The 18,303-nt window shown below is 35.4% G+C and overlaps 1 protein-coding gene across 2 annotated transcripts in view; it reads right to left on the bottom strand.

Moving 5' to 3' along the window:
• Nucleotides 1-18,303, bottom strand: part of PIH1D3 (PIH1 domain containing 3) — a 37,451-nt gene that overhangs the window by 12,624 nt on the left and 6,524 nt on the right. For both annotated transcript variants that reach the window (XM_025373030.1, XM_025373029.1), the window contains 4 exons: nucleotides 16,647-16,787; nucleotides 12,930-13,002; nucleotides 10,630-10,735; nucleotides 6,613-6,709 (listed from right to left, as the gene is read on the bottom strand). In XM_025373030.1, the coding sequence (XP_025228815.1) occupies nucleotides 6,613-6,709; nucleotides 10,630-10,735; nucleotides 12,930-13,002; nucleotides 16,647-16,784 (414 nt within the window). In that variant the 5' untranslated portion in view covers nucleotides 16,785-16,787. The remainder of the gene's footprint in view (nucleotides 1-6,612; nucleotides 6,710-10,629; nucleotides 10,736-12,929; nucleotides 13,003-16,646; nucleotides 16,788-18,303) is intronic.

The raw sequence follows: 18,303 nt of genomic DNA, 5'->3' as shown, positions 1-18,303 counted from the left end.
CGAGATCAGCCTGGGAACCCTGTCTCTACTAAAAATACGAAAATTAGCCAGGTGTAGTGGCGTGTGCCTGTTGTCCTAGCTACTCAGGTTGAGGCAGAACAGCCTGAACCCAGAAGGCGGAGTTTGCAGTGAGCCAAGATAACATCACTATACTCCAGCCTGAGCGACAGAGCGGAACTCTGTCTCCAAAAAACAAACAAACAAACAAACAAACAAACAAAAAACCAAAACCAAAACAAAACAAAACAAAAAAACGAAAAGAGAGTAGTCAACAGGGTGGAATGCTGCTGAGTAGCAGCACCCTCATATCTTCAATCCCTCTTTATCTAAGCAGTGTTTTTAAACTAGAGGAAAGCAATATGGGCATTTTGTGTAGGACAATTCTTCATTTTTGAGGACTATATCTCTTATTGCAAGATTTAAGGCAACCCTGGCCCTGAATACTAAATGACAATAATATCCTGCAATCAGCTGGGCATGGTGGCCCATGCCTGTAATACCAGCACTTTGGGAGGCCGAGGTGAGAGAATTGCTTGAGCCCAGGAGTTTGAGATCAGTTTGGGCAACATAATGAGACCCTGTCTCTACAAAAAATAAAAAACAAAAATTGGCAGGGCATTGTGGCGCATGCCTGTAGTCCTAGCTACCAGAGAGGCTGAAGTGGGAGGATGGCTTGAACCCAGGAGGTCGAGGCTGCAGTGAACTGAGATCAAGCCACTACATTCCAGCCTGGGTGACAGAGCAAGACCTTATCTCAAAAAAACAAAAAATTCTGTAATCATTGTGACAACCAAAAATGCCTCCACCGAGGGGCCCATACCATGACTACTTTTTTTTTTTTTTTTCACTGTTTGTTCATTAGCTCTAGTGACACACAGTAGGAACTAAATAAATATTACATGGATGAATGTATGGATTCTTGTCATCAGCTGAAATGCATACATAAATCTCTCCTATCTTAAAAAAACTCCCCTAAATCTTGCCTCCTTCTTAATAATCATTTCCTTGTTCTCCTCCTCTTCACCGCTAAACTTCCTCAAAGAACAATCTATATTTGCTGGCTTCTCTTCCTCACTTCCTCTTCTCTTCTCAGCTTTCTTCAATCTAGTGTTCACCATGCCACTGAAGCTGCTCTCTTCCAAAGATCACCAAAGACTTCTTAATTGACAAATCTCAAAGTTCCTTCTACATCCTAATCATGGTTGACAGCAACCAATACTATTATGGTTTCCCTCCCATCTCTGAATATCCGTCTCAGTTCCTCTAGCTTTGTTCATCCCTCAAGTATTGGTAATTTCCAAGGTCAATCTGTGAATCTGCTTGCATGGAATCAGGAGTTTCTGCCAGGTCCAGCTTAAGGATTCCAGACCATGTGATTCAGATATTTTGATGAAATCTCAAAATGACATCATCAAAATGTAAAATTACTGATACATATATCAGGTAATATATATATGACATCCTTTACCTTTATTCCATCCTTGACCATAGCCTATCTCAAATATACACACACTCTCTCTCAATTTTTCTCCATCTCACTATGGGGAACTTCTATCATCAACTCTACTAATTTTGGTATTGCTTAAAATTTTACATATATATTACTTTCATAATCAGAAATATACTGTCTATATGATTAGATTAGCTTTTAAGGAAGTATTTGTTACCATGTCCCACAACCACCATCATTATGAAGGAGTGTTATGACATTAACTATAAATGTATATATTATGAATATATTACTGAGACAACTATTAGAAATTTAATTGAAGGTTTACTGTGCTGCCTCGAACTGATAATAAGGAATCATATTACAGATCAAATATCCTTCCCTCTGCCACATGATCTGGTATACAACCAATCAAACAAGGTTAACACAATCAGGAAGCCTACCAAAAAAAAAACAAAAAACAAACAAACAAAACTAGGTCCATCCTCTAGAATGGAATAGAATGGAAAACAAAATCTATTTCATTATCAAGCAGCCAAATCCATTTTTTCTTCATTAAAAGTAAACAAATATAGGCCAGGCATGGTGCCTCACGCCTATAATCCCAGCACTTTGGGAGGCTGAGACAGGCCGATCACCTGAGGTCAGGAGTTTGAGACCAGCCTGGCCAACATGGTGAAACCCCATATCTACTAAAAAATACAAAAATTAGCCGGGCTTGGTGGTGCATGCCTGGAATTCCAGCTACTCAGGAGGCTGAGGCAGGAGAATGGTTTGAATTTGGGAGGCAGAGGCTACAGTGAGCTAAGGCTGCACTCCAGCCTGGGCAACGGAGTGAGCCTCTGTCCAAAAAAAACCAACCAACCAACCAACCAAACAAACAAAAACTAAACAAATGTAACTGTTTTAACCTTAAGAAAGCAATCAGGATTTGAAGAGCAGACCATTCAGGAAGCAAGTGACTTCTTAGAGGATGAGCAAATACTTTGCTCAAAATGATTGATAGCACTTTCTGAGATAAATATGTGTGATAAACATGTGACTGCTGGTTGTGTCTGTCTGCCAGATGGTGACTGACTTCTATCCCATCCTTGACTCTCATCCTATTCTCAGTGAGATTTAAAGATGGGGGAAGGATCATATCCTAGGGAGGAGGTGATGTTGGGGAAAAAATAGGCTTAGTGGCTTGTTTCTTGGGTCATAGCAGAATGTCCCCTTATCAGTATAGATCTATCAAAGTAAAACATCAAAATATGTGTTACTTCTAGGTCAAAGAGCATCAAGCTGTCTGCAAGCTGCCTTTCCCCTCTCCTAGAACAAACAATACGTAATTTGGCAGAATACCAATAACCTTAGCCCCACTCATTTTCCGATTTTGGCACCATGGGTGAAAATGAGAATCTCCTGACCTATTTTTCCAATACACCCATCCCATTTCCTGCCACAAATAATCCTATGGAAAATTAGGGTATCTTGCTACATATTTTGATACCTATAGTTCCTTTTTCCATACTCTCAACTAGCACCCAAGAGGTCCAGTACTTCAGTCAGTCTAGCAATAACCAGTAGTCAGTAATAGCAAAACTGCAATTACTTTTGCACCAAAATAATATCACACCCATCACAGTGAGAGCTTCAGGGAGAGGGATGGAGAATATAGCGAGGATAAAAAGAAAATTAAAAACCAAAACAAAATGAAATAAGCTAGGGCCTTCCACTCGTGGGGTTTAAATAAAAGCATATATGTCACCTAGGAAAAAGAAGCCCTCTAGATCTCTTATTATTTTTCCATTAATGTATATGAGTATTTGGAACCTCGTAAGCCTGACCTTAGTTTATCAACTGTAATCAGGATGAGAAATTAGATCAGCATCTTGCAAACTGTGTTCCAAGGAGCCTCAGCCATTCTCCTAAGAGCTGCCTCATGGGTGATAGTACCTTTTTAAACAAGGCAGTGGTACTTTTTATGTTTACTACACTGGGCTTACTCATAGAATTTTATTTGGAAAAAAAAAAAAAGCTTGACAGCTAGAAACAAAACAAACCTGTAAACCACTGGCTAGCTCTAGCTCTAAAATACCTAAATATAGATTAATGCAAGGGAAACTTGGTGGCTACAAACTCAGGAGTAAAGCAGTTGCAGAGGATAACAATAGGGCAGGGAGTATTTGGATAATGGGGCTCTTTGGGTTTGAGGTTCGAAGGGTTTGCTGAAGACATTCCTAATGCAGAATTTTGTTTAGGACCGTTGCTTTGACTTAGCATTCATAAATCTTGCTTTCTTATTTGGAGTCTGGGGAGGGTAAAGGAAAGGATGGCCCTTGTGAATTTTAAACCCTAAATCACTTCTTGTACGTAAACAGATTGTACTCCTATTGCCTTACTCGGTTTAAGTAAGGGTTTTCTTCTTAAAGTTTTTGGATTGGATTGTTACATATAGACCAGGTCCAGGACTCAAATAACATATTCAGGCAATTCTCAGGTACAATTTTCCCCACATTTTAATGCTTCTGATATTGAGATGCACCGCACAATCAATGGTGGTGTAATATGGTATTATACCTATTTTCCTCTGAAACATTGTTATTGTTAAATAAATGGCGCATTTACAATTTCATGATGTCTTAGATTCTAGGAAACACCATATTATCAACAAGAATGATAAGCATATACATTTGAGCAAGAAATACTTCAGGTGGGCTCAACAACCTATTTACTCTGAGTCTTGTCAGTGGAGTAAGCAATGATAGTGGATGGTGTCATTAGTATGCCTATAGGATAACATTCAAGCTACAAATAAAAGCTACCAGCTTTTATCTTTTTTGAGAGTCAGGTTATTAGTCCATTATTACCCACACTTACTCTTTATTCTTGTTATATTCTCTGCTTACTCAAATATGCCATGCTATTTCATGCCTGGATACCTTTCCATGTGCTCTTTCTTACCTCTGCTTGGAATGCCCTTCTTAGAATGTTGTCCACTGTAGAAATATTATCCACTTGAAGTTGATCCCTTCCTGCTTTATGTCACTATGTACCTGATATATGCCTTTATTTTTCTATCTTTAATTTTTATGGGTACATAATAGAAATATATATTTATGGGGTGCATGAGATATTTTGATACATGCATATAGTGTATAATAATTACATCAGGGTAAATGGGGTGGGTTTCTATCACCTAAACCATTCACCATTTCTTTGTGTTATGAACATTCCAATTGTACTCCCTCAGTTATTCTAAAATGTACAACAAATTATTGCTGACTGTTATCCTTTTGTTGTACTATCAAATACTAGATCTTATTTATTGTATCTAACTATATTTTTGTACCCATTAACCATCCCCACATTTCCACCTCCCCACTGCCCACTACCCTTCCCAGTCTCTGGTAACCATCATTCTATTCATGGTATATGCCTCTAAATATGTACTTACCATACTGAACTACAGTGATTTATTAGGTGTCAATCTCCTTTACTGTAAATTCCTTGAGGACAATTGATTGTTTATCATTTATTTTTGTATCTCTAGTACTTAGGATAGTCTGTGGTATGTAGTAACTTTCACTAAGTGTTTAAAGATTTAATAAATGAAGAAACAAAGGGAAATAAAGGAAAGAAAGAGAAAAGAAACAGTATACACGTGACAAAGTACCATAGCATCAACAAATGTGTTATTTGCTGCTGCCTTTCAGTGGTGTCCATGACTTATCCCAATCTTCTGAACCTCTAGTAGACTTATAATTGTTTACACTGAGTTTAATTCTTAATAATAAAATTAGTTCATTTTTGTTAGTTTTGTCTCCCCAGTTGATTATAAATTCATTTGAGAGAAATACCAAGTCTTCTGTATACACTTACTGAGTTTTAGATAAACCATATATTTCTATTATGAGGTATGATTTAGTTTCTGAGATTCTTCATTCAGGATACCTTTATTATTAAAACTAGAGGCAATTTTTGCATGAGAGAAACGGTAAGGCTTGCAACAGTTTTATTTATTTAGGGCCTAGAATTCCTCCAGAATTTAGAGCAATCCCCAACACTACACATCAAAAACACAATTTAACAATAATTTAAGAGAGAGGAATTTCAATATTACTGGTAAAACCCTGGGAGCTAATTACTTCAAGATTACTTGAAACCTTAACTCATTAGAGTTTGAAAAATCTCCTGAGGTACTTAAAGCCACTATTCCCATTATGTTACTTGATTCAATTGAATGTCTTAGATTTTGCTAATAAGAGAAAACCTGAAATTCATGCAAAAGAGAAATTCTATTTATCATTTGCTTAAGGAAAAAATATTACGCATCTCCCATGGGCACCACAGTATTCTATAATGTATTGTAAGAAAGGAGGAAAAAAAATAGAAGCAAAGTTAGTTCCTGATCTCAAAAAATAAATTTTTAACACAAGAATTACTTGTTAATGTTGCTAAAATGAATCAAATTCCGCATTCTAGGTTAGGCCCAGATTTTTCAACAAGGTCATTATGAGGATGAAATAAGCAAAAGTAAGGTGGTATCATTGATATTGTTGGTATTGCTACAACTGTTATACAGAAACAGTGACCTGGTAAAGGATGCTCTCCAACATTCTGTAGCGTCATTCAGATAAGAAAGCAAAGTAACATTTTAGATGTCTTTCTTAATGTTTTTAATCAGAAGTCAGATCCCAAAATTAAGAAAATCCCTTTCTGTGGGATTTAACCACGTTGTAAGCTTAGTCATTACAAGAAATACAGAAATAAGAGATAAGACAGATGCGGGGAAGGAGATATTTCATTCTGATTGCCTGTCAATTCATCAGAAGTTAATAACCAATCCGTTGGCATGCATGGGACGGAACTAGGATGAAAGAAAATCCAGTCCAATCCAATTGGGAAGTTTTAATAGCAATAAAATTAGAAATTGTGCATTGTGTCATATGATTCTATTACGTTTATCTGTAAATCTCATCCAAATGTGTAAACTTAGTTTATTTTGTACAGGTTAACAATTTTAAACTGTCTATCCCATTATTCCCCTAGTACCTGAAACATGGCAACCACGATTTTTAAAGAGTTTACAACCTTGCCTACAATATTATGTATACAATAGTCAGTCAATTTAGCTACAACGGTCATATAGAAAATGAAGAAGGGGAGGAAAGGCTTACCACTAGTTCACTGCAACAACTTGTTGAGGAGTCCTTTCTTGACAACCCTAAAAATATATCTTCAGTTCCCACCTGCTGTCTGAATATAATCTCATACCTGAAAAAAAAAATCAATGATTATAGGGACTCAGATGAAAGAGCAATTTCCTGTCAAAGAACAGAAAACTAGAAACTTATGAGGACATGCTATTAGAAAAAATACAAAGACTAAATAAATAAAATGGTTGCAGGTCTTCAGGCATATAATAGAGCATAAAGGAAAAGAAGTCTAGAAATGTGGTCAAAAATAAACACTGAAAAGCAGGATTGCTATTATTTTCTAAAATAAACCTTTAACTGTTTTAGAGCTAGACAAATAAAATAGATTGAGGGAACTTCTAATAAGATTCTAATAAGATTCAAAGTAGAAGAAAAAAGGGAAAGTCTGTTCCTGAAAAACAATGGCTCAGAAAAATACTGAGTCCATAACCTAGGGATTGATAGAAACCTTCCTCTGCTAAGTTTAAACCACAGAGCAGAGGAGAAAATTCAGGTTTAGTACTGTTTCTGTCATTAACTGTGGACCTTGGTCAAGTCACAAACTCATGGGGTCTCAGTTTCTACATTTGTATGATTTATGGGAGGGAGGGGTGAATTTGAACTAAATGATTTCTACGGCTAAAATTCTACAATAGAAACACTGGTAATGTAGTCAGCACAGCTACACTACAGTGCTTAGAATCTAGTCTTACAGAATTCTGAATTTAATGAAAGATTTTCCTGATATTTCACCGCTCGCATGACAATTCACAAATCATTCCTCCCTCCCAAATTTGGGCCAGGAATAGAATGGTTTGTAGAAGCATCCACCACAAGGTACCCCATCTCTTCGGATAGAATGAAACAAATACTTACAAATTATTATTATTATTATTTTGCTTAATGCTACCTTAACAAAGAAATTGTAAATCTCTGGATAGTAAGACTAAAGGACTAGATTGAACTTCTGACCATTTGCCAATAGGAACGCCCAAAAATAAAGAAGGGATTTCTCTGAGTTTGAACATGGCTAACAAAAAGCAACTATTTGCTATGGGGCACTTTTCTCTTAATAGGCTATAACATCTACCAAGTGTTTATGAAGGTGAAGCCAGGTTAAAACAAACAGAAGGGATTGATCTATATGTTCATTACTCCTAAATGGATTTGCTCAAGCTCCTGCTCTTATCCTGAGCTCCAGACACAATTTTCCAACTGCCTACTACATGGGTTTGTCTGGATGTCCCAAAGAGAACTCAAAGTGTACATATCAAAAACCAGCTAGTCATGGTGGCTCTCAACTGTAATCCAGTGCTTTGGGAGGCTGAGGCAGGAGGATTGCTTGAGTCCAGGAGTTTGAGACCAGCCTGGGCTACACAGTTAGACACAGTCTTCACAAAAATAAAGTGTGCACCTGTAGTCCCAGGTACTTGGGAGAGTGAGGTGGGAGAATTGCTTGAGCCCAGGAGGTTGAGGCTGCAGTGAACAATGGGCGGAGCCGGGGGGTGGGGTGTTGGCGAATAAAAAAAAAACAAATTTAGTTGAGCGCTGTGGCTCACGCCTGTAATCCCAGCACTTTGGGAGGCTGAGGCAGGTGGATTGCTTGAGGCCAGGAGTTCAGGACCAGCCTGGCCTACTTGGTGAAACCTCATCTCTACAAAAACATACAAAAAACATTAACCAGGCCTGATGGCATGCACCTGTAGTCTCAGCTACTTGCGAGGCTGAGGCAGGAGAATCGCTTGAACCCAGAAGTCGGAGGTTGCAGTGAGCCAAGATCACACCACTGCACTCCAGCCTGAGCAACAGAGTAAGGCTCTGTCTCAGGAAAGAAAGAAAGACAGAAAGAAAGAGAGAAAGAAGGAAGGAAGGAAGGAAGGAAGGAAGGAAGGAAGGAAGGAAGGAAGGAAGGAAGGAAGGAAGGAAGGAAGGAAGGAAGGAAGGACAAACTCACAGATTCTTCTTAACCTATAATTCCTATCAAAGTTAATGGCATTATCATTTCCTTGGTCACCCAAACTAATAACTTCAGCATCATCTTTGATGCACTCCTCTCATCCATTTTATCTAACCAAATACCAACTTTTCATTCAAAACTCACTCAAATAAAGACCCTCATACTTCTCCCCAAGGCCAGTGCCTTAGCTCAGCTCCTTGTTATTTTTTACTTGGCAACTTGTGATTCTTCTTTTTTGAAATGCTTATTCATATTCTTTACTATTTTCCTCTGTATCCATTGAGAAATTTTAAAATGTATTTTCATAAGGTAGAAGATAAAGATTTTAAAAATCTTATAAAGCAATTTTCCTCATAATAACCCGAAGTTATTATTCATTTAAAGCTTTCATGGATGTTCTATCTACCTAACATCAAACATCAGGATGAAAAGGGAAAAATTACTCAAATTTGAAGTTTGCTGCATATGGATATTTGACATTTGTTAGACAATATGACAAACAAGTGACTTAATTATTACTTTTCATATGGATATGTGGGCACTATATAAACATAACCTCAAATTTACTCTCTTCATTCTCTAAGAAATGTTTTAAAATCTCCTTTGATTTTTTATGAGGTTTATGGTCTTGACATTGTTTATTTGAAAGCTGGACACTTCTTTCTAGTTAATTATCTGCAGTCTCCCACAGCTTCTATTTTCAGAATTTATGTAGAAGATGGAAGCACGGAGTTTTTTGTTTGTTTGTTTTATCCTGGACAATTTTGACTGGGAACAGTGGCTCATACCTGTAATCTTAGCACTTCGGGAGGCTGAGGCGGGCGGATCGCCTTAGGTCAGGAGTTCCAGACCAGCCTGGCCAACATGGTGAAACCCCATGTCTACTAAAAATACAAAAATTAGCTGGGCGTGGTGGCATGTGCCTGTAGTTCCAGCTACATGGGAGGCTAAGGCAGGAGAATTGTTTGAACCCAGGAGGGGCGCAGGTTGTAGTGAGTAGAGATCGTGCCACTGCACTCCAGCCTAGGCGACAGAGGGAGACTCTGTCTCAAAAAAAATATATACATATATAAACTATAAATATATAAATATTTAAAATAGATATATAAATATATATAATATATAAATATAATATAAATATATATATAATATGTATAAATATAAAAAATATAAATATATATAAATATATAAAAATGTATATATATATATATACTGGATAGTTTTGTATTCAGTATTAGAAAACTTGTCAGATCACTTGCCATAGAAGTCTTTAAGAATTTATATAGTACATTATAATTTAGTAAGTGTTGGCTTTGTTTTACCCTGCTATTCTAAATAGTCAATCCAAATTTTATTTCAAAATACATATATGTAAAGCTTAGTCTATTTGACCAATAATTTCATCTATGTATATAAATATATTTTAAGGTTCATTAAAAGTATGAGTACTTTTAAAATCATAATAAAAGGCTTTTTATAGTAATTATAAATTTCATATTTATAACTTGATTGTATTGGAAAGGCAACAAAGCAAGTCTTGAACCCTGCTTCCAAAACACACTGAATACTAAACATAATCTTAGAATATCTAGTAAACAAGTCTGGGTAATAATTGATAATTGGAGAGAGAACATAGCCTTTTACCAAAATTGTGGAACATTGAGTAATTAAAAGCAAGTCCTTGACAATAAACATGGCATTGTAATTTAGTTTGTATGAATGCTTGCAATTTAATGGGCTGGCTTTCTCCAACTGCTAGTTCCACATTATACAACAAACTGACATTAAATATAAATGTATAATGGAAATGACTATATTTTTCATTTTTTGCTAGATAATAACTGAAAGGAAGGTGTTATGCTTTATTACTTGTTTCTGCTCTAGAAGGAAAAAAATCATCAATTACAGATGCTTTCTGTGTGTCACTGTAGTTTTATCTTTTATGTGGTATGTTACTTTATGAATCTTGTAAAAAATAAAATGCTATCAGATGACACAGCTAACTTAAACTCCTAAAGACATTCCGGCTTCATTTGACTTACTCTGGGATTTCTCTAACATCCCACATATCATCATGTTCTGCTCCTTCTGGAACCTCTTCTGAATTCCAGATGTCATCGTTATTTTCCTCGCTGGTTTCAGGGATAACTGTGAAGAAAGGGAAGATAAAGCTGAAGCTCATGCTTTTTCCTTCTCTAAATTGCTCCTGTTCTTCTTCACATTCAGTTTGGGATCATTGAAATAAAACATTATTTGTAATCACTAGCTTGTTTTCTGGTCAAAACAAGCTAAATTAGTAACTACTGACTAAATGTTTCTATCAATACAGAACCAATACATTGTAGAATTATAATAATAACTGTAGAGAATTTGGCAAAAACACATAAATAAAAAGAAGAAAATAATCTACAATCCAACTGCCTGGAGATGATCAATGTTGGTATTCTGGTTAGTATTCTGTTGTGTATCATTCCAGTCTCTCTCTCTCTCTCTCTCTCTCTCTCCATATACACATGAAAAGAAATATTATACATTTTTCTAGAAACATAAATAGGATTATATTTTAAAATATTTTTATGTAAAAGAAAAAATCACAACTACAATCAATCGGATGTGGAGAGAAATGTCTTATCTTGCATTGTTTTTACTATACAAAAACCCCTTGATATCTTTTCCATGCAAGCATGACATAATTCTCAAAATAATAATATCAATTAAAGAAACTGAAAGCAGTGGATACAGTGATCATTTTTTAGTCCAGGATTTTCCTCATGTAGACACAAGCTTTAAAGAAAATCTCTACCACTTGTCCTTTATGCAGAGCTGAGCATGAGGTTGGGTTTCTGCATGTCATCTTTAAATGTTTAAAAGTGGATAGGCTCCATAGGCACGCAAAAACACAGCTTACATTTGTTTTAACTATTGTAGTATCCAGTGGAGACCTGCATTAGGTGAAGAACACTGCTTTGAGTCATTTTAAGCATTCTCAGAAATGTACCCAATTGTCAGGTTTTCAGTTCTGGCAATTCTTTTGAAATTATCAGCTTCTATCTAGCATGTGCTTTGTAAAGCCTAACTACAGATTTATATGTAACATTTTACATATGAATCGTTGCCTTCAGAATTTAAAGATTATTAGACCTACATTATCAGAAATACAGGCAGCACAGAAATACATGAAATGTGAACTAGTCTGCCATGGAGCGAATATCTCTTAAGTACGGCAAATAGCCTCTTGAGTATGTATAGCAATAATAACTGAAATTTTAAAACCATCCTTAGACCTCATTTTAGCCATTATTTTAAACATTTGTCCAGGCAAATCTTTTGCAATTAACTAAAATGATGAATGAAATTCACTTCCTCTCCCTTCTTATCCTCTGGTTAATGGTGATCATGACCAACAGAATTAAAGCTTTTTATATTTTTAAAGATTTGTAAAATGTTCAACTCTAAAAATGTATAACTCAAAATGCTGGGGAAATGTAAAAATATTATTTAGCCTCATTTATTGGACCTGTTTTTTTTTAATAAGTAAACTCAAAGACGTTAATGTATAAGCATCTTAATGTAAGATAAAATTGTGTAGTTGCTTGTTTTATTGTCTTCTCCAAAAATCTATTAGCTCAATCAGAACAGGGAGTTTTTCTGTTTTGATCTGCATTGTAGTCTCAGAGATGGTCATACTGCCTGATACATAATAGGTTCTCAATAAATATTTATTAAATAACTCAACGAATGAATTCCATGAAATTGCTAGAATATAGGAAGGTAGAAGGTAAAGAAGCTAAGCATCTTGGTAAATAGACCCTAAAAAATAAAAAATGATCTAACCACACATGACTTTCTTGGTCTTCTATCTCAGAAAATATGCAAGGAATGTGGATAATTCAAGGCAAATATATTTTCCATTATTAGAAAAACTATTTACCTGCAGTAGTAGAGTAAAAACAGCATCTTTATATGTAAATGGCTATTCATCATTTCCATGATTATTTTAGTTCACCTTTTCTCTTTTTAAAAATTATTTATTCATTCCTCCATTTTTAATGAACAAACATAAATTGTATATATTTATGATACACCATATGATGTTCTGAAATACATATACACAGTGGATGACTAACTCAAGCTAATCAACATATGGATTACCTCACCTACTTATCATTTACTTGTGATGAGAATACTTAAAATCTACTATCTTAGCAATTTCCAAGTATACAATACATTGTTATTTAGTTCATCTTAATAAACACTAGTATTAGTATGTATTACTCTCCCTATAATTTTTCTACCAAGGAAAATATTATATTGATCTATACTGCTTTGTTAAATAACTTACCTTTGAGTTCTTCTATTTGGGGTGGTCCAATATTCCCAGGACCCATGGCTCCAATAGTAGATAAACCATTTGTCTGAGGGAGGAGAAAAGGTTCACTATTCTATAATTAATACTTGTATAACCTATATGACTAGTGATACTTCAAATTTGATAGGATTTCCATCAAAAAAACTCATGGAGCTTTCCAGTTTAATTACCCATCATTGTTATACAACAGAAAGACAGATGCCAAGTACTATTGTGAATATGCTTTCCTTGTTCTTTCAAAAAGTCTTTGGTTTAATAGACTCTAGGGCAGAATTGATATTTGGTCAGGCTAAATCCCTAGTTCCAGCTCAGTGACTCATGTATCCCTGGGGATAGAGGAATGAGCCACATTCATCTCTATGAAGGTTAGAACCAAGTATTAGTATAAAGGCATTGACACTTTCGGGGTTTAGCAGTGTCTGGTTGTAGTCAGATGGAGGACAGAGTATGTGAAAGTTTTATAGAAATAAAAACTAACACTAAGCAGAAGCTAAGTATTCAGACTTCAAATTAATCATTCAAAAGCCCTGATAACTGCTTTTACTTTTTTCCACTATAGGTATGAAACACTTCCCTGTCCCACCGCCTTATGACACTGAACTAGTGGATTTAAACAGCAACCACAAATTAATAGTCTCTAATATATGCTGATGTACTTCAGTCTTCATAAAAGTTTATTTTTCCATCTTCTGCACAAGCATGCACATCCCCAAAGGACTTGCCCTGATTCACCAATACAAGCAGTCTTCGTTTTTTCAACTAAGTATAACACATATTACACTATTGCTATAGCGACACCACCTCATTGGCCTGTCTCAGGGATTCTTTGATATTTCAAGAAAATCCCAATTTCTTACTATTGTTTTTGCTGATGTCATGCCCTGCAGCACCAACTCACTCCACTGCTGGCAGTCAAAAAATTATTATCTTCTTGCCAACTGGCCAACTAGCACCTCTATCTCTCTTTTTTCAGGCCCCTGTCCTCATCTCCTAAGACTTTAGACATGTACAAAAGTTAGAATGTCTTGTTTGGGCAAGGAGAGTAGTGTCTGTCCTTGAAAGCTGATGGAACAGCTCACATGGGTCTTTATTATGTGAAACTATTCCAAAAGTTACAAATCAGAAATTAATCTATAATATCTCAAAAGTGTCTGAGACAGTAACTATTCCTTTTCAAAAGGTGTTCCAAAAGTGCTGTGTCTGCAGTTAAGGCATTACAGGCATTTTTATGTGAAAATCCCAAGATAATATTTGGGACTTTTTTCCCTCTTTTTAATCACTAATGTCATATAAATGTGTAGTACTTTTCTTAAATTATTAATCATCAGAACACTAATAGTCAATCAGAGTAAAGCATTTCTCAGAACATGAGGGCCTCTTGTTGAGTGCTGCCTTCCACGTAAAATTAAAAGCAGTAGAAAAAAATCTTGGACATTCATGACAAAAATTGGTATACTCTCCATGGACAGCGATTGGCTCAGAACACATAGGAATTTCAATTTATTAATTTAATGAAAATAAATGATTAAAAATAAAAATTTCAAGTTAAAAGACAGAATGGGATCATAAAAGCATTAAAAACCATCTGGCAATTGTTTTCTATTAGAACATCATTTGAGCCTTTACCATTAATCTACAGCCAATTATCTGAGCAATTTATCATTGCAATTCATGCCACTTTGTAATATGTAAGACAGAACATCCTCATTATAATGTCTGTGAAGAGCAGTGAACCTTATTTCCCACAGGCCTTAAGATCCCCTCATGGGTTTGAAAAATGACAGACACACTCTCTCCCCAATCTCCCAGATTCTTAACAAGTCATATAGAAAAGGGATAGTGTAAATGAAGCAATGTGTATGCAACTGTTCTCTTGCTGTTTTCAGAGAGCATATTTTCAAAAACACATCACTCTTGTAATCATCCCACAGTTCCCAAGATTAATACATGTTAAAAAATGAAAAGCAGTTTCTCTCCTGGAAAATGTAATAGTTCATTAGAAACATTACTTATTCTCCCACTGTTCTGATACTCTAATTCTGTGTCCTCTAATGATATCTGTACTGTAGTGTCTGAATGACCAATTATCTCAAAATTGCTTATAACCCAGATATACAGAATCATACATTATTATAGTAATTTTCCTTTATAAACTGTACAACTCAGTAATATTATGTTAGTCTCTATTCTCATAAGCACTCATCTTTCCTCCTAGAAACACCTCTAGATGCAAATAAACACCTCCAACCATAAACACCAAATGGAATAGGCTCTGTAACCAGGGTAAATCCTTATATTTGAATCTGTCACAGTTACAAGTTCCACTTCACTATGTTCAAGGTTACTGTTTCTCAAATACTTGATATACTTTTTCTATATGGCATAACCTTACCTTTCCTAGGATGTAGGCTCCAGAAAATTATTATTCTGCTACTTCAACTAAGGTAGCAAAAATGAGCTTGCCTTCCCAACTTCACTGATATATTGTTCCTAACTTTTTCTCCTATGTCCTGTTTGTTGTGTATAGCCAATGCTGTCCTTAGCGTCCTGATGTTTCTTTGTTCAGCCTCTACTAAGACTTTTCCCTCACTAAAACTTCCTGGTTCCTGATCCTGGCTCCAAGTTGACTCAGTTCTTCTACAAATTTTGTTTCCATTTCACCTCTTATTTATTCTGCCCTATTCCACCTAAGCTGGAAGGTACCTCAGTTCAGTGTCAGTCTGAGCCACTGAATTTGCTGCCTGTTCATAGCTTGCTTTTTCCTCCACATTGTGGCAAAAATAAATTTTGGGAGGAGTAAATTGATACATACGTTTGTGAAAGATGATTTATTCATGGTAAATTTGTCATATAACAAAACACTTCATTAAAATAATTTTATGCAAATTGACATAGTCTGTTATACTATGGGATTTTTTGCCCCAAATTTTGTTTGCCCTATCATAGGCAATCTGATAGCCAAGGCTCACTGATAGTTAAGAAATAGGAGAATGGAGAGAGGGGAGTTATATAAACGTGTTTTAATTGTTCTGGGAATACTGGCAGTAACCTTGGAGTGGTAAAAGGTCAGTTCAAGGAACTCTTCTACCAAAAATGAAGCCCATCTTGCTACTGCAAGCCTTGCTGGCATTACTTATCCTGACCCCAAATGCTACTCAACTAATTAGACTCCACAACTTTATTTGTGCATTACTGGGAAGACAATCTTGGTAGACTGAAGCTAGTTTGCCCTATTATTTGGCTCAAAAACTTTCTGTTCTGCGTTAATGTGTAGACAAATTAGAAAATTAAGGGACTGGTACTTGGGGGTCCAATTAATACTGTATAACTGAAAATATTTGTCTTATAGAAATATCGTCTAGGGTTAAACAATCCTAGCTACCACTCTGCAATGGTTGTCAGGCATTCTTTAGCCATAAATATAAATGACAACATTTTGAAATGTGGCTATTGCTACCATAGTTACAGAACTATTTTCTTATTCAGTGTTCAGGTGGTTTAGAAAAATATAATTATGTTTGCTAGAAATGTACTAGAGGTTACATTGTCATGCATAATCAGCCTTGTAGCTTCCTATGAATGTATCAAATGACACAGCTCTGCTCCCACAGCTAGTGGGAACAGGTTGTTCAAATATGATTCCACAACTTCCCATAAACAAAACTAATTCAACTGTAAGTATATGACCACCTGTCCATAGTCAGAATCATCCTCTTCTTCAGGATTAAGTAGCTTAGAGAGGGCTTCCAGAGCTGTAACTGAAGAAACACTCTCAAAGTCCATATTTTTTGTCTCCATATTTTCAGAATCCATATTTTCAGATTCCATTATCTGAAGAAAAAGATAATCAGAAAGAGGTATTTTACTTTTCTGTTTTATTTAAGACATGAAGATGTTTTATTGTCATATCTCCCTTCTTCCCTCGGTCACTCCATTGGTTCTTATACTTCCTTGGAAATCCTTTTAAACTCCTTCAAATATATGTATTTTGCTAACTCACAGACCTGGAGCACCAAGTAAACTCAAACATTCAGCCTGCTTTACTAAAATGTCATACTCAAGCTAACAAGCACTTATCGAGCACCTACTATAGTGGTTCTTGGGTTTTAATGTGCTTAATAATCACTTGGGGGAGTTGGTTTAAAATGTAGATTCTTAAGCCCTACCTCTAGAAAAAGTGTATGATACATTATGTATCATCATTTGGGAACATATTTTTTAGATTGTCTTTTTATTTGTCTCATGTACGCTGTTTAGGCTGTGTATTCTACTAAGTGAACTGAAAAATATGTCGTTTGAGGTACATGCCCTGATGATCTGTATTCATTTCACATTTTTTTGCCTCAGGCAGGCCTGTATCTTCTGCTTTATTTCAATTCTTAATTAACCTTTGATGATGCCTAGCATTATATTGCCATTTGAGAGCTCCAATGGGTTAGTTCATTGACTTTCAATGAAAAATTGTTTTTCTGATTATAACAGTGATACTATAAATGTCTATTGTGGGCTTTTTAGGAAATAATACATTAAATGTATAAATAAGAAAAGTATAACTACCTATAATGCTACCATTCAGACAGCAGTCTTTTTAATAATCTCTGCAGTTATATTTGGAGTAGGAAGTTCAGGATCTTTAAAAATGTCAGAGGTGTCAGACTTTTATGAATAACCTTAATAAAGACTGTAGAATTAGATCTGTTGGTAGTGATTTGGGCATAAATATAATAGGAATCTTTTTTTACACTTCTGCTGACATTTTGAAAACATGGTAATAAAATTAACTCATGGGAAGTATTTCTTTAGTACTTTTATTAAATGATCTCCAAAATTTTTGCTTTGTACCTAGAACAGTAATACAAAAGGATTCTCGAATGTGTGCTGGTACTGTCAAAATCAATCTGCATGCAGATAGTGTTTTACAAATCTTCTGGTTTTTTAAATTATGTTTTGCCATTATTTTGACTTTCTTTTTAAAATAGAAAACTGATCCTAGTATCTATCAAAGACATTGAGGGTATGAAGTAAATATTAAATTGCCCTGTACCTGTAGCATAGAGGCAATATATCATAGCGGTTAGAAGCAGGGGCTCTGGAGTCAACTGCTTGGATTTGTATCCATCATTTACTTTCTTAGCTCTGTGACTTTCAGCATATTATTTAAACTCCGATTATCTAATTTTCTTTATTGATAAAATGGAGATAATAACAGTGTCTATCTTTTAGGGTTGTTACAAGAATTAAGTAGCTTAATACAAGTAAAAGAGTTTGGAACAGTGCTGGTCACAAAGTTAGCACTCAACATATGTTGGTTATTATTAGTTATTTAAAAGTTTTATTTTGCTGGGTA

The sequence above is a fragment of the Theropithecus gelada genome, chromosome X, assembly GCF_003255815.1.
Source record: "Theropithecus gelada isolate Dixy chromosome X, Tgel_1.0, whole genome shotgun sequence".
NCBI lineage: Eukaryota > Metazoa > Chordata > Mammalia > Primates > Cercopithecidae > Theropithecus > Theropithecus gelada.
This window is presented reverse-complemented; position numbering and strand designations above follow the sequence as displayed.